Genomic DNA, 25,865 nt, shown 5'->3' with positions numbered 1-25,865 from the left:
GCTTAAAGTGTGGACAGGACCTAGGACAGAGTGACTGCCTCGTGCTCTTGTTTCTGTATAATAAATTTGTCTAGCTATGGGTACATCCCTTGGATAACCAAGCCAGCCAGAAGAGCAGACTTAACAACTATTTGAGATGACGCTAACCACTCTCCCTTATCTAGAAAGCATGACCTGGAGCCCAGATAAAGGCATGGCTGCTTGGCTCTCCACAGTACAGCTCTGGCACAAAACATACATCCCCTAATGCTAAGTCCTACATTTTCTTTGAATAACCCCCCCCCCAAAAAAAAAATACAGCAAGCTCCCGACATGCTAACGGCACCTGATTTTCAGGCTAAAATGCGACTTTACAGAGTTACTTCCAGGTCTAGAGAAATCTAACCTGAGCCACTGTGAGCCGATGGAAGTAGCAGGGGAGGAAAAGAGAATCTGGGCCCAGGCACTTCTAGGAAGAAAGGCTCCCACTGTGGGTTGGTTAAGCCACAGGAGATCACAGCTAGCAGAGATTGTATTTGTCACATGACTAGCATCTCAGGGCATCTGTGCTCAGCACTGCCAAGACAGCAGTACTTCCTGAAAGGAAGGCTTGGGCATTGGGTGACCTGGGGCAAATTACTTTCCCTCTGTAAAATGGATATCACAAGAGGTCCCACTTCCATGTTGGAGGTGTAGAGACACAGGACACAAGCAAGTCACCCAATACAAAATTACTGCTGGAAAAAAGGCAGGCAGGGCCTGTCTCAGTGGCTGAAGACACCTTCCACCAAGACTAACAACCTGAGTGACTCCAAGGACCACATGGTAGAGAGCCGACTCCTGAAAGCTGCCCTCTTACCTCAACATGTACACTAAGGTATGCATGAGCACATATGAGAATGCACACATATGCACAGTATGTAATACATGCAATGAGTTTTAGAAAACTAGATTGAATGTGGTGCTGTGTCTATAATCCTAAGAATTTGCAGGCAGAGGCAGGAGATGGACTCAAGGCCATCTAGCTACATATCAAGTTCCAGGCCAGCCTGAAGGGTACAGACTGTCGCAAACACCCAAAGCACAAATGCACAGGCATCCTAGCACCTTGGGTGCCCCTTCCATCTTCACAAGGAATCATTGTCCTCTCTCGGTGCCCTGAGCCCATGACACACAACAGACGTTCAGTGCCACACTCTGGTTAACAAGCAAAGGCTTCAGGGCCTAAGAATGCTCTTGGCTCTTTGCTCTGGCCAGAAGGCTCACATACCCTGGACTTTTAGACAGTACCTTGAGCTGGCAATGCAGTGGACGGACAGGGGTGTGTGTGGGTCTCTGTCCTGTTATGGGCTCTGGTGACTGCACATCAGATCTGATAGTGAAGAGGGGGGGGGGGTCAGGGATCACAGCGTGTGTAAGAGGGGTCCATAAGCAGTAGAGTATAATGCCTATTCCACGTCTCCACGTCGTGGTAGCATGTTCTCATGTTTACAGAGGAACAGCTTGCTCACAGTCACAAATCAAAACTCAGCAGTCCCGACACTGGGAAGAGACAGTCTCACAGTGTGAAGTGTGGATGCTCTGTAGGCACACCCTGCAAATCAGGAACCTGAAAGAACTTCGGAAACTGAAACACACTTTAAGACTCATCTGCTGACTGCATCTGTGCTTAAACCCTCTGACAACAGTGCTTTCACGTTACCTATTTCCGGCTTGTCCAGCAGACTGACAAGGATTCGGAAAGGCTTCAGATACGCATGGTGGCGCTCCTCTAAGTCGGTGTCTAAGAACTTCTGGTGCAGTATCTCAGCCAGAGCCTGTGTGTTTGTTCACAAAGCACACATTAGGGTACTGTATGTGGTAGAGTCAAAATTATTAGTTAAACACTCTGGGAGAAACTGAAGACCAGTCCCAGCCCATAACACATGCATGTTGGTCCTTCAGGGGTCATGCCCACTGTCTGCTTTGAGAATTCACCAAGAAATGCACTGAAGACACAGGGCTCAGTGGACAGAAGGCCTGCCCCACGTGGATCAAGTCCTAGGTTCAATGCCCTGCATGAATAAACCAGACACAATGGCACACACCAGCACGTCAGAGAGAGGCTGGAGGACTGGAAGTTCACAGCCATCCCAGGCTATGTAGTGAGTGTGAGGCCAATGTGGGAAACATGACACCTTGGCTTAAAGAACTAACACTAACACCACCACCACCACCACCACCACCACCACCACCACCACCACCACCACCGACAACAAAAAACCAAACCCAACCCCAAAAACAGAAAGGAAGAAAAAAGACTGGATATGTCCTAATTATAGTCAAATTTCCATTTTTTGAAATGTTTTTACCTCAACTAAAAGATCCTTGGAGTATTTATCAAAAAAGTATGAGCATTGGTCTTCGTAAGAATTTGAAATTTCAGATTTTGGCACAATGGTGTTTCCTTTAATGTCTGAGCCTATAAAAGAATGAACACCACAGGCTGTAAAATACTGTGTTGGGCAAAATCCTCCTGTTGTGGTATGTTAACAAGTACAGTTCCTTCAACAGACAAGCAAAGTCAGATCCAGTCACATCTCCCTTCCCAGGGAAGTGCCTGTACTAGGACGTGCCCTACACGAGCCCACATCTGACAGGGATGTCCTGGCTAAGGAGCAGGCAGGGAGAATCCATCCCTGTGGGCATTGGTCTAGCTTGCCCAACCACTCAACACCCTTTTGCAGCATGTTTATAAGGCCTGGAACAAAGGTCATCTTTACATCATGACTTACTTCTCCAGCACTAACTGAAATCAAGGCAGGCTGCCTGCCTGCCTGCCTGCCTGCCTGCCTGCATGCCTGCCTGCCTGCCTGCCTGCATGCCCTCATTTTGGGCTCTGGATCAGTTAGCAGATCTTCAGGGTAAGGAAGACCAGCCTTGGGAAATAAGCAGAAACGTGAGGCTCAGCACTTTCTCCATAAACAGAATGCCACCTTCTTCTTCCTCTTTCTCCTCCTCTTCCCCTTCCTCTTCCTCCTTTTTTTTCTTATAGACAGGGCTTCTTCGTGTGGTGCTGGCTGTCCTTGAACTGGCCCTATAGACCAAGCTGGCCTCGGTGAAGAGCTACCTGCCTCTGCCTCCTGAGTGCGGGAGATTAAAAGTATGTAATACCACCCAGCTAGAATCCTATGTTCTAACAGATGAGTGCCCACAAACTCATCCTTTAAAAAAAAATTCAGCTGGGCAGTGGTGGCGCACGCCTTTAATCCCAGCACTTGGGAGGCAGAGCAGGCAGATTTCTGAGTTTGAGGCCAGCCTGGTCTACAGAGTGAGTTCCAGGACAGACAGGGCTACACAGAGAAACCCTGTCTCAGAAAAAAAAAAAAGAAAAGAAAAGAAAAGAAAAGAAAAGGAAAAAAAAAAGGAAAGGAAAGGAAAGGAAAGGAAAGGAAAAGAAAAGAAAAGAAAAGAAAAGAAAAGAAAAGAAAAGAAAAGAAATCCTTAAAAGGGGCCTGGAGACATGCCCCAATGGTTAAGAGCCCATACTGTTTTTGCAGAGACCTGAGATCAGCTCCCAGCACCCAAGGTAAGAGGCTCACAACAGCTTGTTAACTCCAGCTCCAGGGGATCTGGCAACTTCTTCTGGTCTCTGCAGGCATTGTATTTACACAAATACAGTCAGCACGTTCCCGCGCGCGCACGCGCGCACACACACACACACACACACACATACACACACAATTTTTAAAAAGTCTAAGATTTCCAAAGAGACCTGGGGGGTGTATGAAGCCCTGCATCCCCCCCGCCCCCATGCTGTATTCACTGTATTGATGCTTGTAATCACAGCATCAAGTGGTGGTGGAGGCTGGAGGATCAGAAGGACAAGATCTAAGGCTCTACTGTAATTCAAGGCCAGCCTGAGATACAAGAAATCCTGTCTCAAAAAAAAAAAAAAAAAAAAACCCTCCATCATGAGCCATCACTCATGAGTATGTAGTTACTCATCGTAGACGCTTTCTTCAGTGACTCTGCACATCTCACAACTAGGGAGAAGCAATCAAGGAAACTGAGGCAGACCCTGAGATCAGCGTGGAAAGACCCAGACCCTGGAGCTTAAGGAAAGCTGGGATGGATGAGGCTCAGCTGCCAACCTGCCCAGCACACTTGAAGCCTCTTGTTCTGTCCACACTGCTCTCTTTTTAACATACATAAATATGGGAACTTACATATGAAAATGCTTTCCTTCGGCCTCTACTTCCCTGAGCTATGTGCCTGGGAGTGTTCCAAGCAACAGGTTTGCAAGTCGTCCAAATAACACTAAGCAGAGATGCAGACCAGGGAGTCTCCTCATGTTATGCAAATCACTCCCCGTGTCCCTTCCCCCACCCTTATATGGATCTCACAGTGTTCTGGGGCTTCCTTGCATGGACCTCAGCCCATGAAACTTCCCCACACAGCACACAGCACAGGCTTCTGCCTCGGCGGTTTCCTCTTCTCTTCTCTTTGTACTGAGGATCAGACCCAGGCTTTGAACATGCCAAGGAAGCCTCTACTGCTTGGCTACAGCTCTGTTTTTTAATCTGATTTTGAGATAGGGTCTTACTATGCACCCTCCTGCCTCAGCCTCCCCCATGCCCTTTGGTAAATACTAGCGTTCCATCACACCTGGTTTCTCATTAAATATAATTCAGCTAGAGATTTCTGGTATTTCTATTTGACTCTTGAAACAAAACTCATCTGGAATTTTAAAACCTCACTTTTCTTAAAACAAAACAAAACAAAACCAAAGCTGCAGATAATCACAGCTCCTGTAGGAATCCAACCTCAATGGAGCAGGGCTGTTAGTCATTACTATCTTTACAGTTCATGATTCAGAGACATCACCAAGGGCATCATGTAGCCCACAAAGCAGCGCTGAGGCACACACTCACACACTACTCGGTACCTAGTAACCAGGCGTACAGTCTTCTGTTGAGAGACATGTCCCTTCTCAGAAGTGTCTGGGTGGCAGCCGAAAGAATGTGTACAACGTCCTGTCTGAGCAGAGGGATGGCTCTCTCATCAGGGTCCTATCAGAAGGATAGAGAAAGCATTACCTCAAGGGAATGCTAAGCGGGCTCCTGACTTCTGACATGTGGCTTCATCATCCATCCCCAAAGTTAGCTGTCCCCACACAGCCCACCAAAGCAGCCAGTCAATGCCTGCCTGTTGGCATTCCATCTGGAGGGATAGACTAAGGTGCAGGGAGCTCAGGAGCCTTTAAGGGAGTTATCAGATTCACAAGGTCCCTTCCTACTGCCATGTAAGAAGTAGAGCTGCCGGGGAGGAACTCTTCCATGAAGGCTGTGAGTCTTACAGGGGTATCCAGGGAGCCTCTGTGTCTCTGCAATGCCAGGGTAGACCCTTCCCTCTGTGTCACCCACATTCCTGTTAGTGACCCTAACAAAACCATCGACTCATCAGCCCTACCAAGCTGGGACTAAGGGACATCATCCTCTAGTTGTCTGCTGCTGCCCTATCCGGCATAAAGAGACATCTGTTCACCTCTTCCCAGGAGACATCACACAATGCCCACAGAATGAGAAAAGGGCTGAGGCAGGCAGAGACTGCCAAGTGGCTGAGTAGTCTCTGTGACTAAACTGTTAAGGACACCAGCACCTGCCTTTGTCTTTGAAGTAACAGGGAAGTGTTCAGAAGGCAAATACAACTCACCAGACAGGTATAAAACGGGAAGAAAAACAGAATGATTTCCAGATTATTTCTTTGCACAAGAACATTGGAGTCTAGTAGTGAAGCACACAGGGATCTCACCTGAAATGACAAATCACAGTGCTTGTTCCAAAGACACCAGATACTCTCTGCATCTATGCTATGCAGCCATAAAAGTCAAGTGGCTTAGGCTGGGAGTCTTGACATGGCATTAGGCCACACAGGAGATGATAACAGGGCTTTGAGCTCTAGGGACTATGGGGCTATGTGACAACAGGAGCCTCACGTAAATCCAAAGGAAGACACATAGTCCAGAGTATCCCACGTCAAGGCAGTACAGACCAAGTGTCCTCTCTCAATAAAGGCATCTCTCAGTGCCTCAGGAGGGGACGGGTGCACTGAGGCTGAAAACCACAAAGGCTTGTGGGAAGGTGTAGGGTTAAGAGCAAGGCAGGAAACAAGTCTTAGGAGAGAACAGGTGAGCGATCAGCTGGGAGCAGACAACTAGAAAGTCTTGAACTGGGACTGTGTGAGCCACAGAGCATACAAGCACACGATAGGTGGTTTTCTTTACAAAAAGTATCTCTTAGCAACTAATAAAGAGCAGGTCTGAGTGGGGTCGATGTAGCCAGTGGGAAGACTGCTGGCCCGAGAGAGACTTAGGCAAACAGGCCAGATCCAGGGCAGAAAAGTAGGAGACATTTGCACACAGGAATCTCTGATATCCCAATCACAATCCGATGGGCTCTTCAATTCTATCACGTGGTCCTGAAAAAGAACCTGTGGAAAAGTTCTACCAGCCCTCTGCAGACAGCAATGCCTGCTAGCTCCAGATTTTGTAATCCATTGATTTAATCTGGAAACACTGTTTAAAGTGTGGGCCCACTACAAGGTGGTAACAGGTGGCATGTCAAGCACAGGATCCCGGCTGGGAAAGATAAAGGTCTGGGATGCTCACATTACAAAATTCTTGAGAAGGTTTGTAGCTGCCGCCAGGGAAGGCAGATTACCTTCAAGGGCCTGGAAAAGAAGGCTGGGAAACCCCAACCTTTAGGTGTGAGGGTAGCCAAAGAGGACTGACCAGGGCAGAAAACAGAGCCAGGCGTCATCAGGACACTGGAGCAGGGGAGGAGGCAGCTTCAAGATGAATAAGGAGGGAGGGATGTCGGGCATGGGAGGAAACAAGGCTAGCGCACAGCAGGGACCCTAGCAGAGGCTTCTGAGTACCTATGCACGCAGCCATTGGCCACTGAGGAGCCATGCCACCAGGGCGGGAGAGTTGGCTCAGTGGGCAGAGTCTGTGCTGCTCTTTCACAGGACAGGACCTGAGTTTAGTTGCCAGTACGCATGTCAGCTCTCAAGGTGGCAATATTTTCTTCTGGACTCTGGTACACATTCATTCTCAATATCTCTTTCTCTGTCTGTCAGTGTGTCAGTTTCTCTTTCTCACTCTCTCTCACATACACAAATAAGGATAAAATATTAAAGGGAAAGCAAACCATCCCTGTGTTTGGCCGCTGCCCCTCACCCTGCTTGGCTATCCCTCACCCTGCCTGGCTGCCTCTCACCCTGCTTGGCTATCCCTCACCCTGCCTGGCTGCCTCTCACCCTGCTTGGCTATCCCTCACCCTGCCTGGCTGCCCCTCACCCTGCTTGGCAGCTCACCATTACACACACTCAGTCCTGGAATGTCTCCACTTCCCCTTCTCCCTGATGGAGAAGCCACACCCATATCTCTCTCTCTCTCTCTCTCTCTCTCTCTCTCTCTCTCTCTCTCTCTCTCTCTCTCTCTCTTGGACCAAGGCACTTACCGTGAGCTGGTAATCAGTACCCAGCATATACTTCTGCTCCTTGCCTGGTGAGTCCCTGCTGATGTGGCTCACCACAAACAAGGAGGCAGGGAGGCGGATGGAAGGGCTTGTCAGAACGCTCCCCCACAGGGCAGCATAGAACACCTCTCGGCCCACAACCACAGACAGTTTCAGGAGCAGGACGTCGGTTCTGTTGGTGAAAAATGATGAGGTTTCAGGGTCCCTCCCACGTTCTGCACTGTGTGAGCACCACCCATGAAGTCCTGTCCTGAGGAAGAGCACCCTGGCCAGGAAACCCCATCTTCCTGTCACTCCAGATGGCTGTCATCTCTACACTGCTCTAATTCCCATCCACCAGCTGTCATGCTGGATCCAAATTTGCTAACACAAACATGACACCCAGAGGTGCAGCTTATCCAATCACAAGTGTGGCACACAGACCATCTCCAAGGCTCCTGGATGGAAGCTCGGAGGTTGCTGGGCCTGACAGCAAGTGCCTTTACCCAGTGAGCCATTGTTCCCTTTATTACAAGTAGATTTTTAATTATGTCTATACATGTCTGTGTGTATTTATGTGCATGTGTTTGCAGGGGCCTGTGCAGGCCAGAAGAGGGCACTGGATTCCCTAGAGGCGGAGTTACAGAACCAAACTCCAGGCCTCTTAAAGCAGTAAGTGCTCTTAATTGCTGAGCCATCCCTCCAGCCCCACATATTTAACTAGTGCATCTGTGTGCATGTGTGCATGTGTGTATGTGTGTAGTGTGTGGCAGTATATATATGTGCACTCATGCACAGCAGTCACGGTTAGGTCAGAGGACACTCTGAAAGAGCTGGCTCTCTCCTTTGGAGAAGTTGTTCCTCTTCTTCCACCGTGTGGGCCTGGGTATTAGACTCAGGACAACAGGCTTGGTAGCAGGCACCCTGACTGCTGGGCCACTTGCCAGCTCCCTTTAGTTTTGGACCTGCCCCAGCCTCCTGAGCGCCGGGGTCACAGGTGTCGGCCATCCGGCTTGGCACACCTCTTATCTTCACTCAGTCCTCCTGTGACGTGACGCAGTCAGCTGCTCATGACACGTCTCTGGCAGCGAATGAGGCCTGTTTTTCCATGGACAGTGAAGCGGGGCCCTGCTCTGCAGTGCCCGTACTGAACCCACATGTGGGCTGGTGAGAGGCCTCGTCATGCTGAGTCACTCATCACTTAGCATTCTCATATGCTTCCTACCTGCAAAGGAGTAGGGGGAAGAAGGCCAGGGCCAGCAAAGTGTGAAGAACAGCGCACCGGCCTCTCAGCTCAGCCTTCCTGTTCAAATCCTGGCTATGGGACCTGGGACAGGCTTGGCCATGAGATGGAGCCAAGAGTCTCTGCCCCACGGAGAGGTGGAATGTGAGCGCCACCCAGGCTGCAGTGCTGGATTCCCCAAGACCATTCCTAAGTTGCCTGTGCTCCAGCAAATAACCACACGCCTATGCTCTTCAGGAAGCCCAGTTCAAACCGCACGAATGTAGGAGGGTCTTACTGGGAAGGGGGACTGAGAGGGTCAGAGGGCACAAGAAGGATTAAAATTCATTCTCTATATATGAAACTGCCGAAGAACGAAAAGTTAACACAAGTTTTAAATGAGCCTAAACCTTATTGTCTCATAAAGTATTTGTAGGGACTGATAATTGGATCTTAGAAGAACAAGCATGTGGAGTGTAAGTCAAACCAAGGGCTCAGGGTGAGTACACAGAATGGCTTTGTGGCTGAAGGTATTGATTGGTCTTCTATTAAAAGCTGACCAAACAAATAGAGCTTGGCTTTGCTCAGCTCTGAAAAAACGTAGCAAGAGCCATAGTATCGGGCAGAAGCAGCGCTCAGCAGCTACATTATATGGTTAACTGGTCAGAGGAGTGGTTGTGTGCCTGGGACACAGACCTGTTGGGCAGCCTCTGCACTGGGAGGTGAGGCTCCTCAGTGAGGAAGAGTTTCCTTACCACAGGATTACTTGAGAATTCCTGTCCTCACCTAGATAAAACCCACTGAGCCTGAGAAAACACACACACACACACACACACACACACACACACACACACACACACACTCCTTACTGCCACTGTGCCCTTTGATTTGCAACAGACCACCCCCAAAGTACAAACCACGGATGCTGCCCATTGCATAGCTTCCACCCAGGGCAGGGTCCACTATCCAAAACCGAGGACAGTAGCTGGGCAGAGGAGACACAGGTGGGGTTGGGGTTCCTGGCTTGGGGGTCTGAGATGGAGAACAAGGAGAGGAAGGCAGAGAGAGGAGGAAGCTGCCATGGGGTAGGTGAGTCACAAAAACACGGCCACGAGAGCTAGCCAACTGGAGTTAAGAACTGCCCAGATGGAACATGGGAAATGATAACTTGGAGTTATTGATAGGGAAATAGATTCTAATAGAGGGTAGATACCTGCCCAGCTCTCGTGCTGATCTACGGCTTATGATAATAATAAAAGGAGTGTGAGAGTAACTGCTTTCTACAACAGTGCAGCAGGAGTTACTGCCATTGGCTCATCCACAGAACAGTAAGAGACAGTTAATGGCCAGATGTCAGCAGTCCATCTGAGTCCTGCCTCAGGACCCTATTGTCTGGGCTGCAATCAGGTATTCACAGTAGCCTTTCTGACTAAGTGCAGGAACAACCGCAGCTGCTGGTTCATGGCTAGCGAGAGGACCACAGGGTCCCAGGGACTGAAGACCAGTGGGAAACAACAAACAGTCTCAAAAACAGATGAGTCAGGGTTTCTCAACCAGCACTGCTGCCTCCAGGGCTGGCTTTGTCCCAGGAGTAGATAATGAACATAGATGCCTGTAGCACTGTAGTCCTGCCAACCACACAGCAGTAGCTAGCCCCTTCTACCCACCCCACACTCCGCTGCACAACCAGAGACAGGCCCAGGCCTGCTGAGATTTCCCTCCTGTTGACGGGACAGGGTCTTACTATGTAGTTAGGGCTGTTTTCAAATTCAGGGTGATTCTCCTGCCTCTACCTCCTTGATATTGGGATTACCTGTGTATACTCAAGAGCACTGATGTAAACGGTCGTCCTTCCTTTTCCTTTTTCCCCACTCCCTGTGGATTTCTGAGGCAGGATTCACTATGTACAGCCAAGTTGGCCTGGACTTGCTATGTAATCCTGGCTGGTTCTGCCTCAGCCCAGCTAGTGTTAGGATCACACCCATCAGTGTCACCACACCTGGCCTCAAGTTCTGCTTTCTTATGGCCATCAAGGCACTCGCCTCCCTCTGCTCTGAGAAAGGAGTATTTTTTTCTTCTAATCTTTGATTTCTTAGCACAGCGAAGTAGAGACAGCCAGGATGATGACACCGTCCCACACTGGCTGAGAGGCCCGTTTGTTTGCATTTACTGAGAAGCACTGACAGAACAGTCCTTACTACATGAAAGCAGTGGTTACCTCACCTGGCACCCTCCTCTTCCCATCTGTGCGTGAGAATGACTGGAAAGGGTATGCTGCTCTAATCCTAGGACTCAGGGGTCTGGTTCTCAAGACCTTCTCAGACTACAACAGAAACAGTACAAAACCATCTTGTACAGCCAGCTCACTCATGGTGCCTGTAACATACACTCGGGGCTTACAAGGACCTTGACCAGCATCTACCTTGGTGTGGTGGGACACTGGCTTGGCTTCCAGTGGCAACTAAATCTATTCAGCGATTCATGTAGCTACCCAGCTCTTGGTTCAATGTCAAAAAATCATAATGTCAGAGGAGAAAAACATTAATATTAAACAATATTAACAATTGTTCAAACAAACTCTCACTTATCAACTAAAAAAGCAAACAAGAACACTCCAACTTTTAACATGTTTCTAGTGTGAGTAACAGAGATTTAAAGGACGGCAAGAGAGCTTTGGGGAACTAAACGACGTGTCAATCTGTCAGAGAATGTACACACACATGCAGACGCACGCACGCACGCACGCGAACTTGCAGGAAGTCAGGTAATGGCCTCACTGCTACCTCCTGTGTCACCATGACTACTAAGTCCACATATCCAAAGCCTCAACACAGGCTAGCCACCACATGTGGCAGCATCAGATTCTTCCTCACAGATGTGACTATAATGTGGGAAACTGAGGACTAAGCTAGGTGAATCCCAAGCGTACCATATGCAAACATCTGGCATAGTTTGTCCAATCCCAGTACAGATACAAATGTAGCCTGGGTCACTCTCAGTGGATACAACATTCCAAGCCACTGGGATTCCCTGGTTCTCTAGAGCTTGGGGGACAGTCCAAGCTGTGATTGACTGCTTGATCCCACATGAGGCCCAGGCATTGCCCCAATGCATGTGAGGGTGATGTGGCCAAGGCCTGAGAAGAGGAGAGGCAGGAAGAGCTGGTGCCAGCACATGGGGTATGTATATGCACAGTGAACAGTCACCACAGATGGGTGTCACACGGGTCCAGTCACCAGTGGCTAATCATAGCATCGCTCAGAACAGTCAGTATGGAGATAGGTTCTTTATAATTCTCCCAAAATAAAAATAAATAAGAAAGAAATGTAAAAGGGCTTTATGCATATGCATGGTTTATATGGCCATACAGCTTCTTCAACTTCTGAGCTGTCACCAGACCCAGTGAAAAACTTCAGAGCTTTAAGTGCATGTTCAGGTCCTGCCAAAGCCCTGCTGAGGTTCTGCTCTAGTCACATGGTGGCACATACCTGTGATCCTAGCACTTAGCAGGCAGAGGTTAAAGCAGGAGGACTGTAGGTAGTTTGATACCAGTTTGGCTACATAATATAGTAAAACCCATGTCAAAAGATAAGGTAGGCATGTGGTGGCGCACAGCTTTGACTCCAGCACTCTGGAGGCAGAGGCAGGTGGATCTCTGAGTTTAAGGCCAGCCTGGTCTTTAGAGCAAGTTCCAGGAAAGATTCTCTACACAGAGAGAATCTTGCCTCAAAAACACAAAACAAACAAAGAAAAACAAATAATAAATAAATGTGGGAAGGGGACCCTGCTTTGTCCCCTATTGATTCGCCCCTCCAAGTCCCGCCTACTGAAGGACCTGGCTTTGCCTTATTATTCAGAACCAAAAACCCTTCCCACCTTCCCTCCCTCCCTGTGAATGGAGGCACTCATTAGGAGATGCTTCACCCACCAGAAGAAGTGTGGATGTTCACCTGTGTGTGTCCACAAACTATGACCTAATGGGGTGCCCTGTACAACAGCCTCATTTCTATCTAGGATTCTTCTCAAGGTCAGGGTCTGTGAGGGTTTGAATATGCTTGGCTCAGGGAGTGGCACTATTAGGAGGTCTGGCCTTGTTAGAGAAAGTGTGTCACTGTGGAGGTGGGCGTTGAGACCCTCCTCCTAGTCACTCAGGAGCCAGTCTTCTTCTGTTTGTCTTTGGAACAAGATGTAGAACTCTCAGCTCCTCCTGCACCATGCCTGCTTGGATGCTGTCATGCTCCCGCCTTGATGATAATGGACTAAACCTGTGAGCCTGTAAGCCAGCCCCAATTAAATGTTGTCCTTATAAGAGTTGCCTTGGTCATGGTGTCTGATCACAGCAATGGAAACCCTAACTAAGACAGAAGTTGGTACCAAGAGTGGGATATTGCTGTGATAGTCCTGACCATGCTTTTGTTTGGAAGAATGTGGATTTGGGGACTTTGAATTTGGAAAGCAGTGGAATGCTTTAACTGGGGCTTAATGGGCCATCCTAGTAGGAATATGGAAGACTTTGTTGCTGAGGGTGATCTGAACTGTGCAGACCTGGCCCAAGAGGGTTCAGTGAAGAAAAGAGTTTCAGAATGTGGCCTAGAGACTATTTTCCTTGTGAAGAATATGGCTTTTTTTCCTTGTGAAGAATGTGGCTGCTTTTGCCCCTGTCTGAAGAGTCTACCTGAGGCTAAGATAACAAGATTTATATTAATTACATTGACAAAGGAAATCTCAAAAAATCCCAGGAGAAATATTGTTCTCCAAGTAAGTCTCATGAAGAGCATTTTGATTGAGTGTATGGCTTAAAGAATAAAAGGGCACCAGGAAGTAGAATGGAGCTGTAGCCTACGTTCAAGGAGATGAGCAGATTAAGGGACTGGTGACCTCAGGACAACATCTCACCCAGCTAAGCTTACTGTTTGGATTTGCTGTTGATCAAGGAACAGTTATATCTAGGCATTATTATTATCTGGTTATTGCTTTCATTTGGACTTTTAATCTGGAATGAACTATAATCCAGAAATGGAGGATACAGGTTTTTTTTTTTTTAATCTGGATCTTGAGGGGTAGTGGCCATGAAAAGCTTAGGCCCAGGCAAAAAAAAAAAAAAAAAAAAAAAAAAGCAAAGCTGGTGGCTCATGCCTTCAATCCCAGGATATAGAGACAATCAGATCTCTGAGTTCAAGGCCAGCCTGGTACAGAGCAAGATCCAGGTAAAGAAAAGTTTAAGTCTAAGAGGCAGTACATGCCTTTAATCCCAGTATTCAGGTGACAGAGCCATGCAGATCTCTGAGTTCAAGGTCAATCTACAGAGAAAGTTCCCAGACAGATAGAGCCTGTACCCCCAGACATGATATCCACCAACCTTTCATAGATCTCAGAGCCCTCTTCCAGGCCCGGCAGCAGGCCCACAAGGAAGGCCTGAAGACTGGGCAGGAGCAGCTTCTGCAGCGGGAGGAAGTACTTCTCATACAGGCCAAGCAGCACGGGTCGGACCGACATGGCAGCATAGGCCAGGAGGGGAAACAAGCCACAGCTTTGAGAAAGACAAGAAGGGCAGGCAAGAGCAGTCAGGAACCTTGTCTCAGGCTCCACAGGAACAGCTGGCAGAGGGGATGTTTGGGGTTTGGCTTTGTTTACATTTACTTGCTGGAGATGAAACCCAGGGCCTTGTATAGGCAAAGGCCGAGCTCTCTACTCTCGCCTCATGTGGAGTTTAAAGAGCAATCAGAACCATTTAACTGGTGACAGACAGATGCGCACCTGAGATGAGATGGTCACATTAAGTAAAAAGCAGGTAACATCCAGGTTCTCGTTAGACACAGCACATGGAGCCTGGGGGCAGGTGTTTCTGAAGGTGGCCATCTCCTGGTGATGGCTTGATGACTAATTGCTGTGTGTTTTTCCCCCATGTATATTTTGCTTGCCATTTTCCTTTAAACATTTTTTTGAGAATTCCATGTAGCTAAGTGACCTTGAGCTTCTGCTCTTCCTGCCAGAAATACAAGCATGCACCACTACACTGGGCTTCTCAGTGCTGGGATTGATTCCAGGCAAGCACTCTGCCAACTCAGTGACAACCCTGGCCCCTTGCCTGTCATTTTCCAACTGAACTGAAACATGGCTTGCCCTACTGATGAGGGTACTAGAGCAGGAAGCAGCTGTACCTGTACAAGAACAAGTCCTTGGCCAGCCATTTGGTTCCCACAATCTTAAAGATGATCTCGTAGGTTTCTAGGGCTTTTAGGTGAACACCACTGGGCAGGGCAGGATGCAGGCACTGAGCCAGCCTCTTGCTGATGATGAGCCGCCGTGGTAGCAGGGAATACTTCAGGTTGCTCTGGAGAGCCTGTGACACAAGAGAAGCAAGTGAGAGGGCAGTTATGCTGCTTACAGACAAAAGCAAATCTGTGGGGTCAGAACACAAAGTGGGGCAGTGAGACAGACAGACAGAGAGGGGTCACATGGATGAACATGTGTGAAGGCTCCAGAGACTCAAAAGCCAGGTTCTCTGGGACCTTGAATGTCTAGAAAGGCCCTGCCCATGCTGGAAAGGAGGCAGACAGCTTCTTGGTGATACCATGGCTCCCCAGACAGACAAGGGCTGTGTGCACCTCTATCCCAGGAGACCAGCAGTAGCTCTGGATGTTGGCTCAGGATAAGGGGGGTCTCATTCATCCCATGTTCTTCAGCTCAGCTACTCAGCCATGTAGTTTTGGGTGGGGCTTATACATGGGGGTGGGGCAGCAGTTTCTGGCATCTCTACCAACTAGGAATTGTGTTAGAAACAGGAAAAATACATTGCAACCGCACTGAGGTATGGAACAATTGTTTCCCCAAGCATGCAGGACACAGAACCTTCTTTATACCATAGGTTTTCAAGCTGGGAATATAGTTTAGTGCCAGAGTATTTGCTTAGTGTGTGCATGGCTCTGGGCACTAAAAACACACAAGAAAACAAGGTTCCCAGAGACCCTGTCTTATAATACCATCTGACATGGTGGTGTGGCAATCCACAGCCCCAGGTTATCTGTATACACGTATCTGTACTGAGAGCATGCAGGGTAAACTCCAGGTTCTCTGAGAGACGCTCAAAGGACCCCTGAGCATGGCTGTAGTCTGCTTGGCCTACCCCATCTCCACTTTCTTTTTCTTTTTTGGGTGTGCGTGTGTGTGTGTGTGTATTTGCACAACCATGTGTATATTTGTATAACTGTGTATTGGCACAAGTGTGTGGAGGCCAAAGGTCAACACTGGGCATTTTCCTCAATCATTCTCTACCTTTTTCAAAACAAACAAACAGGAACTTCCATTTACTCAGAGTGTGTGTGTGTGTGCACATTCTGCAATGAGTTTGTGGGAGTCACAAGACAACTTGAAGAGTTAGTTCTCTCCTTCCACAGGTGGGTTCCAGGGTCAAACTCAGGTTGTCAGGTGTGCATGACACGTACCCTTATCCTCTGGGCCCTCTCACCACCCCTCCATCTTATGCCCTGAGACAGGATCTCTCACTAACATGGAGTGTGCTAATTCACTTGGCTGGCTGGCCAGCAAGCTCCTGCTACGGCCCATGTTCACCTCACTGACACGGGGATTACATGAGTGCTTTGCTGTACCCCGCTTTTTCACATGGGTTCTGGGGTCACCCAAGCCCACAGGCTGGCACTTTACCAATGGAGCCATCTCCCTGGCCTGCCATCCCTTCTTAACACAAAACTATCACAGCATGGCAGTCTTTGCTTTGTGTCTACACTTTGCAGCACTCTCTCACCAGAGCACTCCTCTGCCTACCTGTGACTCAGCTCAGTCCCCTCCCAGGGAGGCAGCAGGGTCCCCACACAGGTCCCCACTTCCTGCCACCAGCTCTGGGGCGAAGATATCCCATCCATCTCTCCAGATAGAAGAGCTTGACCAAATGAAACCAGGTGGCCTGGAAGCCTTGCTGTACCAGGTGTGTTCCAGCCCCAGGTCAGGATGGCTGGCCCTGGGCCATGTGCCCTTGGGGCTGTGACAGGTTTCTGCTTATAAACAAGGACATGGCTTCCACCTCTAAAATGGACTGGATCAGGTGAGAGGTAAAGGGTAAATGAGGGATTATCAAGAAGTACAGACCTATCTTTTCTTTGGCAGGGGGCTGTCAAAACAGGGCTTCACTGTGCAGCCCTGGCTGTCCTGGAACTCGCTCCTGAGACCACACAGTATCTTAAAAGGCTAGGGCTGCAGGTCAGCTGCTCGGGTGCAAACACCTAGTATGCTCGAGGCCCTCGGCTCAGTCCCCTGCAATCGCTACAGCAGGCATGGTGACAAACGCCTGTGACCCCCAGAGGATCAAAAGGTCAAGATAACCCTAGACTACAGAGAGAGCTCCAAGCCAGTTTGAGGCCAGCGGAGGATATGAGAGCCTATCTCAAGGGGAACAAATGTGTCTTGACACATTGTTTAGGAAGGGTCTAATAACCTAAAACTAAGAGAAGTCCGGCAAAATAAGTCACATGTTTATCTAAAAACAAAACTAACTGCAGCAGCCATTGAGTCACAAGCTATGACAAGAGAACAGGAACACTAACAGATAAATCAGATAGGAAACACATGTGGGCAGTGAACAGGAAATAGCGCACTTTATGTGGGTCATTCTCAAACACACAGAACAGGCAGAAGACCAGGTGGCCATCACCCTGCTTAGCAGATCAGCTGAGGTCTAGTCCTAAAGACACAGCACGTAGATGTTCTCGGAGACCAGTGCCTGACTGAGAACGGCAGCAAGCTTGCTCCTCCATGTATCTTCTCAAGTCCACACCACGCCTCTGTGTGTTCGGTATGTCCTAAGGACTCCTGCTGTTTGTGGTTTCACTAAAAGTGCTACACAACAACACAGGCAACCAGGACTCATCAGCATGGGCACAGAACAGGCTTTGTGATATACTCAAGCCAAGACAGCCTGTGGGATTGTGGGAGTCTTCTGGAATAGGCTTCAAAGGCCAACTTGAAGATCTTCAGTCACTTACTCCTGCTTTTAGGGTCATAATCCATGGCTGGGAGGAAGGCCCTCCCAGCCCAGGCCCCTGAAAAGTACCAGCTGACAGAGGAACAAACCATACTGAGGAGCCACTGAGATCTGGGGGCCTAACTGTTGCCAACCTTCCCTATCTTGACTGACAAACCTCTTCTCATAGGTGGCCCTTATCCCCAAGGATCTAAAATGTCTATGGATGCCTGAAATATTAGTACCAAGCCCTGGGTATTCCATGGTATATGTATTCTACATAAACCCAGATAAGACCCACTTTGCAAATTAGGCTCTATAAAAAGCTGACAACAAAGCCAGGCAGTGCTGACCCATAGCTTCAGTCCCAGGATATGGGAGGCAGAGGCAAGAAGAGCTCTGTGAGATCAAGGCTATCCTGGTCTAGGACAGCCAGGGATATATACACATAGAAACCTTGTCTTGAGAAAACCAACCAACCAACCAACCAACCAACCAACTAAAGCTGACAACACTGTAAGATGACAACTGTAATAGCACTCTGTAAAAAACGACGTGTCTTATGGTGCTCACACTTCTTGTGACACTTGTGTGGTAAAGAAGAACATGCACAAACATGGTGAGGCAGTGAGAGGGTCACCCCAACATGGCAGTGTGACAACACCACAGCCAATATGCCAGTCGGAGGTCAGTTTACATCCTGAATATACTTAAGATCATCGAACTACATATCCCAAAATGGTCAGGGTGGACTCAGGCTGTGTGTGCCTATTGTCTCAGCTTCTTTGTGGGCTGATACAAGATTGCTGGAACCGAGAACTTGGAGACTTTGAAGACATCCTGGAGAACACAGCAAGACACTGTATCAAAAGGATTAAAATGTTAAGTTTTATATTATGTAACAATTTTAAAGTGGAAAGATCCTTGCCAGCAGAGTTTTTGGAAACAGGGTCTTGCTATGTAGTTCAGGGCTGGTCTCAAACACACAGCGGTTCTCTGTCCTTAATTTCCAAAGGATTTGAAAAGAGCTCTGGGACATAGCAAACACTGTGTTGTTGTCTTAGGGAAAGAAAGGTGAGAGTGACAGCTTCTTTATTGTGTATCTGTTACAACTTCTATACTGTGTATCCACTACAACTTTTTTTTTTTTTTTTTTTTTTTTTTTTTTTTTTTTGGTTTGGTTTTTCGAGACACGGTTTCTCTGTGTAGCCCAGGCTGTCCTGGAACTCACTCTATAGACCAGGCTGGCCTTGAACTCAGAAATCCACCTGCCGCTGCCTCCCAAGTGCTGGGATTAAAGGCATGGGCCACCACTGCCCAGCAACTACAACTTCTATACTGTGTATCCACTACAACCAATTCAAAGGGAAAAGACCCTGTGTCTCAGGGCAACAGAGAAGTGAGGGCTATCATCTTCCCTGGGAACACTTATTTTTGACACTTGAGATTCTAAGCATATGCCATCATGCCTAGCTAGCCACTGTCACCTCCACACCTCAATGGTGGTTGTGTGTCTCACATCTTGACCCATCCAACCTGGCTGAGAAAACTTCAAGGGCATTAAGTACTGGGTGTAAAAAGGGAGCCCAGCCCAGAATCAGCTAGCTACCCGCTCATGGGAGGCCTGCCTCTTCTAGCTCTCACACAGTGGGATGAGGCCATCTCCTGCCTGCACATCCAGTCCTGGAGACTTCCCCTGGGCTAACTTGAGGCCATCCCTCATGTCAGCTGCATCCTGGCCCAGCTGAGGAGGGCCCCTCCACTCTGCTGCTCTTTCCAGCCTGCGTGAGCATACCACTGCCTCTGTGGACCAGATGGCTCAGTGAAGAAGGCTTAGCAAATACTCCCAGGGCAGGTCACAGCTGAGCAGGTCACAGAGGGGTTTATTTTCAGAAAACTGGAAATCCAGATTGGGTTGGCCACTATGCCTAACATATACAATTCTTAAGAAACAGTCTACAAATATAAACTCGGAGAGGCAGATGAGCTGGGAAAGGAAAATAGTTTTCTAAATAATTTTCAGTCAGCTCTGTGGAAAGGAAAAACTATGATTAAGCAGGAAATTAAGTTTCCTTACTTATTTCACTCAGGAACTATATAATCCTGAAACTACAATTAGGATATAATTACAATATTCTTGACCTCATTACATCCATAGGCACAGCAGGTTGACCTTAAAACAAAGTAACAGGAGCTGAAGGTGTATGTCTTATCCCTGAGTAGTATACTATCTGCTTAGCATGCAGAAAGCCTGGAGTGGATCCCCAGTCTCCCCAAATAGAAAAGGGGATGGGGGTTGAGTTATAGCCTAGCTTCACGACCAGAAGCAAAGAAAGACCTCACTGTGTCCACCCAAGGGCGTCTTTGCACCTCACTTTGGTTCTCTCCCAACACGACAGTGTGACTACAGCAGCTTCTCCAGGACTCAGCTGTACTGAAAGCTTGAACAGTGAGCTAAGAAAGTTCCCTCAGTGATGTTCAGGCAGGAGGACCTGAGTGCAGATCATAAGCCCCAACACAACATAGAGCTGGATGTGGCCACATGCACACCATAGCCCCAGCCCTGGGTGGGGTAGTTGGTGGGGGACAATGACCTGAGGATCACTTGGGCTTGCTGGCCATCAGCTTAGCTCTAGGTTCAGTGTGAGACCCTGACTCAACATCTCCCTCTGATCTCAGTGTGGATGTACTTCTATGTGTGTGTATATGCTACAAACACTTCATACACCACACACACACACACACACACACATACACATGCATGCATACACACATACAGATATGCACACATACTTGTGTACACACAGAGACACATGTGCACAGATGTGCACACACAGACATGCAGACACATGCAGACATACCCCCACACACCCACACCCACTTGCACTCACACAAGTTGTCCCAGAAGGCACAGTCCAGAGTGCCCCTGTGGAAGAATAGGCTTCCTGCAGAGGGCCACATGCTTTCTGTATGAAATGTAAACAAGCCAACTTAACATATGTCTCTCATCAAGCCAACAAGGCACAACAGCCATCACAGTAAAACACTACAAGCGTTCCTCTGGAAGCCTGCCATCCTTCCAGGGACGCCCATTTTACAAAGCAACAACCCAGTGACTCAGGCTGGCCAGGTTACCAAGCGTCAGCACTCGACTACAGCCTCGCCACGGGACACCAACAGTGCCCTTTAGACCAGACAGGTGGAGAGCAGATGTGACTTCCACTTAAGGCAAGCAAGAGACTGCCAGCACCAAGTGCTGTGACAGATGGCAGTGACATGGGAGGGTGGCTGCATGAGACAAACTGGAGAAGGGGCTCCTGGCCTCTCTGGATCACTGTAGGCCGCTGAGACTCCACGGTAAGTAGTGAGACTCGAGTTTCCTTGGAGAGTGACACGGTGTCAGCCTCTGTGTAAACAAGAAGCTTCCTTCTCAAAAGGTCACAGGATGAACAGCAGCACACTGCACTCCCTCAGTGAACTCTAACCCAGCAATGGCAGGGTGAGTCAACTCACAATGAGGCTTCCAACACCCACGGCCACCATCCTCACCTGGAAAGGCTGCTGGAGAGGACCTGTATAGGTCAAGTCAGCCGTCATCTCAAGTAGTGACATACAGAAGACTGAGGAGAGGACCTGTACAGGTCAAGTCAGCCGTCATCTCAAGTAGTGACATACAGAAGACTGAGGAGAGGACCTGTACAGGTCAAGTCAGCCAGTCATCTCAAGTAGTGACATACAGAAGACTGAGGAGAGGACCTGTACAGGTCAAGTCAGCCAGTCATCTCAAGTAGTGACATACAGAAGACTGAGGTTTTCTTTTTTAAAGTGCTTAAGCCAGGTATGGGCACACATCCTTACTTCCAGCACTTGGGAGGCAGGGACAGGCAGATCCTTGAATTTGAAGCCAGCTTAGTCTACAGAGTGAGTTTCAGGACAACCAAGACAACACAGAGAAGCTCTGTCTCAAAACTAACTACTTGGGAATGCAGAGACAGGCCGCTCTCTGTGAGTCTGAGGCTAGCCGAGTGAGTCCCAGGACAGCCGGGCTGTTACATAGAGAAACCCTGAGTTGAAAAGCCAAAAAACAAAACCAATAAATAAAGGAGTAAGTGAATGAATGAATAAATATTCTTAAGTCAGCTGCAGTGACTCAGGCCTATAATCCTAGCACTGTCAAGGCAGAGGCAGGAGGATTGCCATGAGTTCGAGGCCAGAGGGATTTGTTCTAGCTACTATCAGCTAAGGCTTTCTGAGCTATTGCTGGGTGCTAAGTATCGGTGAACTAAGGATTTGGACTAGAAAAGTCACAAAAGCAGAGACAGAGAGATGAAGGGAACTGGCTGGTGCAGTCCAGGCCCAGGGGCCAAGCACAGCTGGTGGCTGGGCACAGAGGCAGCACTCTTTATCAACCCAGAGTGGGCTGTCAGGAAAACAATGCTCCCATAAAGAGTTCAGGAAGCCATAGTAAGGCCAGGGGTCTACACTACCCAGATTGGGTCTGAGTCGGGCTCCTCCTCTCACTGGCTGCCAGGCTGCCACAAGCTACCTGGGTGCTCCAAGGCTTTTCCTCACACCGAATGTGCTGCTACCTCCTCTCTGGCTGGTCACAGATGTTAAACACTGAAAGGAGCTGAGAGACCCAAGAGCATCCACCTCAATCCACAGTACTTTAATATTTAGTGTGCAGGCACACATACACACACAGACATACAACCTACACGCATGTATATATATATATATATATGTATATATATATATATATATATATATATATATATATATATATATATACCTCTGCACATGTACATGCACAAGTATCTTCTACGTATGCACATACTCTATATATGATCACCAGCATACAATACACAGTGACATTCTCACACATACAAAGACACACCCCTGCACATGCACACACTGGTACACCCCTTCACACCTATCTCTCCCACATTAAACCACAACCCCCTGCAAACACACACACACGCACACGCACACACTCAAGCATGCATCATGAATGAGTAACAGGGTCTTAAACTACACAGGGTGCCCCAATATCTTGGTTATGATGACATGAGAATTAATGTGCCAAGACAGAACCTTTTATAATTTTTGAGAAAAGATCTCACCACGATCCTCCTGCCTCAGTCTTCTGAGTGCTGGGATTACGGGTGTGTCTCCCAGGATGAACCCAACATAACAAACACACTGAGCTCAGGCAGCAACATGACACACACACAGACGCTGCTTTCCCCTTCTGAGTTTATCTCATTTGGACTCCTCTCTAGGCGTGTGTGACTTACATGCGTGTGTGGAGCCTGAGGCTGACAGCAGGCATTTCCTCTATCACCATCTACCTTATCTGGTGAGACAAAGCCTCTTACTGAACTTGGAACTCACAGATGCAGCTAGACTGGCTGACCAGTGAGCCTCCTCAGTCCTGGGACTCCAGGCATGTGCAATTGTACATGGGTTCTAGGGATTTCACCTCAGGTCCTGAGACTCACAGACCAAGTGCTTTACGGCCAGAGCTGCCTTCCCCAGCCCCTGTTAAGATTCTGTAACGTTCCCACCTGAACATTAACCTCCATTTTCCCTGCCTTCTCACAGAGGAGCTCTGGACAGAGGTGCTCTGCAGGGCTCTCCCACTTTTCTAGACTTGGGGTCTATTCTTTTCAACAGCACCTCATATTCTGGCCACTTGACAGCCACTGAGGACATGAACCTCAATAAATACAAAAATTCTGCTGTTGGGGAAACTGTCTACACAGGAGGAAACTTTGAGAAAGCCACAGGAGCTTATACCTTCTGGCAACCACCCTTCTGGAGCCAAGAGCTCACACACTCAGAACTGACCATCATGCCGGGCAGAAGCTAGGCCTGAGTTCCACCAGAAAGGAAGAAATTGGGAGGGAAGGTGTGTCGAAAAGCCACCCATTCACAGCCTGCCTAAAGCTTGCACTACATGTGATGCTGAGAACTGGGGAATATTTAAGAATGAAGAACCACACGTTGCATCCAGGAGAGCAAAGGGAGGTGGAGCCATTTTTCTTTTTAAACATACTGTCATCTACATACAAATGACATGTGTAACAGACCAGCAGCAGACCTTATGAGGGTCAATCTGTTAAGGCCTGGGCCAGGAGGGAAGAAAGACCACCCGAAGACAGAGCTGTTACCACTCTTGAACAGGCATCAGTCCCCAAAGCACTGCTCACTGGTAGAACACAGTGTTCTCCAGAAGTCACACAGGAGAATGCAGCTGGCCGGGCCCTACACTACCTTCCAGAGATCACTGAAGCCTCACACCAGGTGGGCCCTCCTCAGCTGGAGCTGACTGGCTGCAGAATGGCTGCTAAGAACTTGGGTTGAGGCACAGTGTTCTGTTCCCTAGAAGTACACAAAGCTCCCACAGCACGGTGGCCGGTGGCTGGCCAGGAGCTAGCTCAGAGGGGAGAGTATTTAAGAAGCCTGAGGACCTGGTTCAATCCCCGTGATCTGTCTTGCACACTAATGCCATCACAGTGACTGCTCCCACACATACACAAAAATAAAACGCATCTAGCAGGATCCCGAGACGCATGCCAGCTCAACAATGGGCAAGTGCTTATGGCCAGTGACCAACCAGGGGGCAAGAATGTCAAGGGACGTAACCGAGAGTCCCAGACTGGAGTGAAGGTCACAGTTCTCCATGGACGCATGGGGGACTTGCTTTCATCAGCTTTGGTCTGGTTTGATCCCATCCTGGTCTTCCTTCTCTCTGCTGTTCGCTTTCCTGGTTCAGAAACAAGCGGTCTGCATGGTCAGGAGGCTGTTAAAGAAAAGCTCTTGGTGTCTGGGTGGGAGGAGGCAGCACCAGGATGCAGGAGTGTGCTGCAGGGGATGACGTCATGTGACCCAGGCTTGCTCTATGCAGAGTAAAGGACCCAGCTCTGTTCTCTCTGAAACTTGTCCTGAGACATTCAGGACAGAGAGCAGGACACTGTGGTTGGCATGCAGGGCACTGGAAGAACATGGATCCTCAGAAACACAACAAGCCTCTGTGCTCACGCTCTGCAGTGACTCAGGAAAAGCCCTGGCCCATCTAGCCTATTGGGCCGCCAGCCAGCTCCAACTTAAAGCAGACAAAGTCTAGGGATTCACAACAGGCATTCTATGCCTTCTTATTTTCTAGAGTCACAGGAAGACTCACCTTTTTAATTTTTTATCTGGAGGTTTGAACCCAAGACCTCTGACATTCTAGGCAAGAGCTCTGTCCCTGAGGTACACTCTGGGCAAATCACACTCCTTCCTTTCCCTTTTGGCAGCACCAGAGTAGCTGGGGGTGGGGGCAGAACCTGGCCTGGTGTGTGCCAGGCAAACTCAGCTCTACCCTCAGCCCCATTCTGTAACTTTGAAGGACACATAGACACTTTTACTGTCAAATGTCAAATACAGACACAGGCACAGGTACAGGCTCCCTCTTGGATAAGGTCAAAAGATGGGCTAGGTTGGGACACATTTGGCTGCATGGACATAGGCTATCCAATCATGAAATTTTAAATAAAGAAAATATAATGTTAACTTATAAAATCAAAAGTACAGGGGAATGTTGCCCCTCAGGGGACACTGAGGGGTAGCTGGAGACATTTATGACTTTTTCTAAAATGTGGAAGTGGAGGAGGAGAGAGGGTATACTGGTATGTAGTGGACAAGAGGCCGGAATGTGAACAAACATCTTGCAGTGCACAAACAGACCACGCCAGATGCCCACTATCACGGCTGGGGCTCTCCCCTGAAGAGGAGCAGGATTTTGTCTCTGGCTTAAGCAAAGGAAAAGACTCAGCTTCTTGAGTGACCGAGCACTGTCATCCTGTCAAGGGCTAGGATGTCTGCCCCAGGCCTAGGCATTAAATTCTTACACAAATACAAAGAATTCCACAACAAAAACTGCCCGTTCTCATTGGAACAAAAATAACCACACAATAAGTGCTTGGTCCTTTTATATCTTTGAAGGAGAGGAAATCCCTTTCTGAAGCTGGCCTACAGCCTTCCTGCCACTTCTCAGCGGTTCAAGAAGTCACAAGGTCACGTTGAGAACCGAGCTGGCCCACGTTTGGGGGCCAAAAAATGTTGAGAACCGCACTAGCCCACATTCGGGTGCCAAAAATGTTGGGACCCGCACTAGTCCCTGTTCGGGCGCCAAAAATGTTGA

At 48.5% G+C, this 25,865-nt stretch overlaps 1 protein-coding gene across 4 annotated transcripts in view; it reads right to left on the bottom strand.

Moving 5' to 3' along the window:
- The window catches only part of Dop1b (DOP1 leucine zipper like protein B), a 107,994-nt gene that overhangs the window by 67,190 nt on the left and 14,939 nt on the right, over window positions 1-25,865 (bottom strand). For all 4 annotated transcript variants that reach the window (XR_004607983.2, XM_034515384.2, XM_034515385.2 and 1 more), the window contains 7 exons: window positions 14,862-15,043; window positions 14,060-14,230; window positions 7,482-7,671; window positions 5,674-5,772; window positions 4,907-5,030; window positions 2,331-2,440; window positions 1,682-1,796 (listed from right to left, as the gene is read on the bottom strand). Coding sequence is in view for 3 of the 4 variants with exons in the window: in XM_034515384.2 (XP_034371275.1) it covers window positions 1,682-1,796; window positions 2,331-2,440; window positions 4,907-5,030; window positions 5,674-5,772; window positions 7,482-7,671; window positions 14,060-14,230; window positions 14,862-15,043 (991 nt within the window). In the remaining variant the exon portion in view is untranslated. The remainder of the gene's footprint in view (window positions 1-1,681; window positions 1,797-2,330; window positions 2,441-4,906; window positions 5,031-5,673; window positions 5,773-7,481; window positions 7,672-14,059; window positions 14,231-14,861; window positions 15,044-25,865) is intronic.

This window comes from Arvicanthis niloticus, chromosome 12 (assembly GCF_011762505.2).
Source record: "Arvicanthis niloticus isolate mArvNil1 chromosome 12, mArvNil1.pat.X, whole genome shotgun sequence".
NCBI lineage: Eukaryota > Metazoa > Chordata > Mammalia > Rodentia > Muridae > Arvicanthis > Arvicanthis niloticus.
This window is presented reverse-complemented; position numbering and strand designations above follow the sequence as displayed.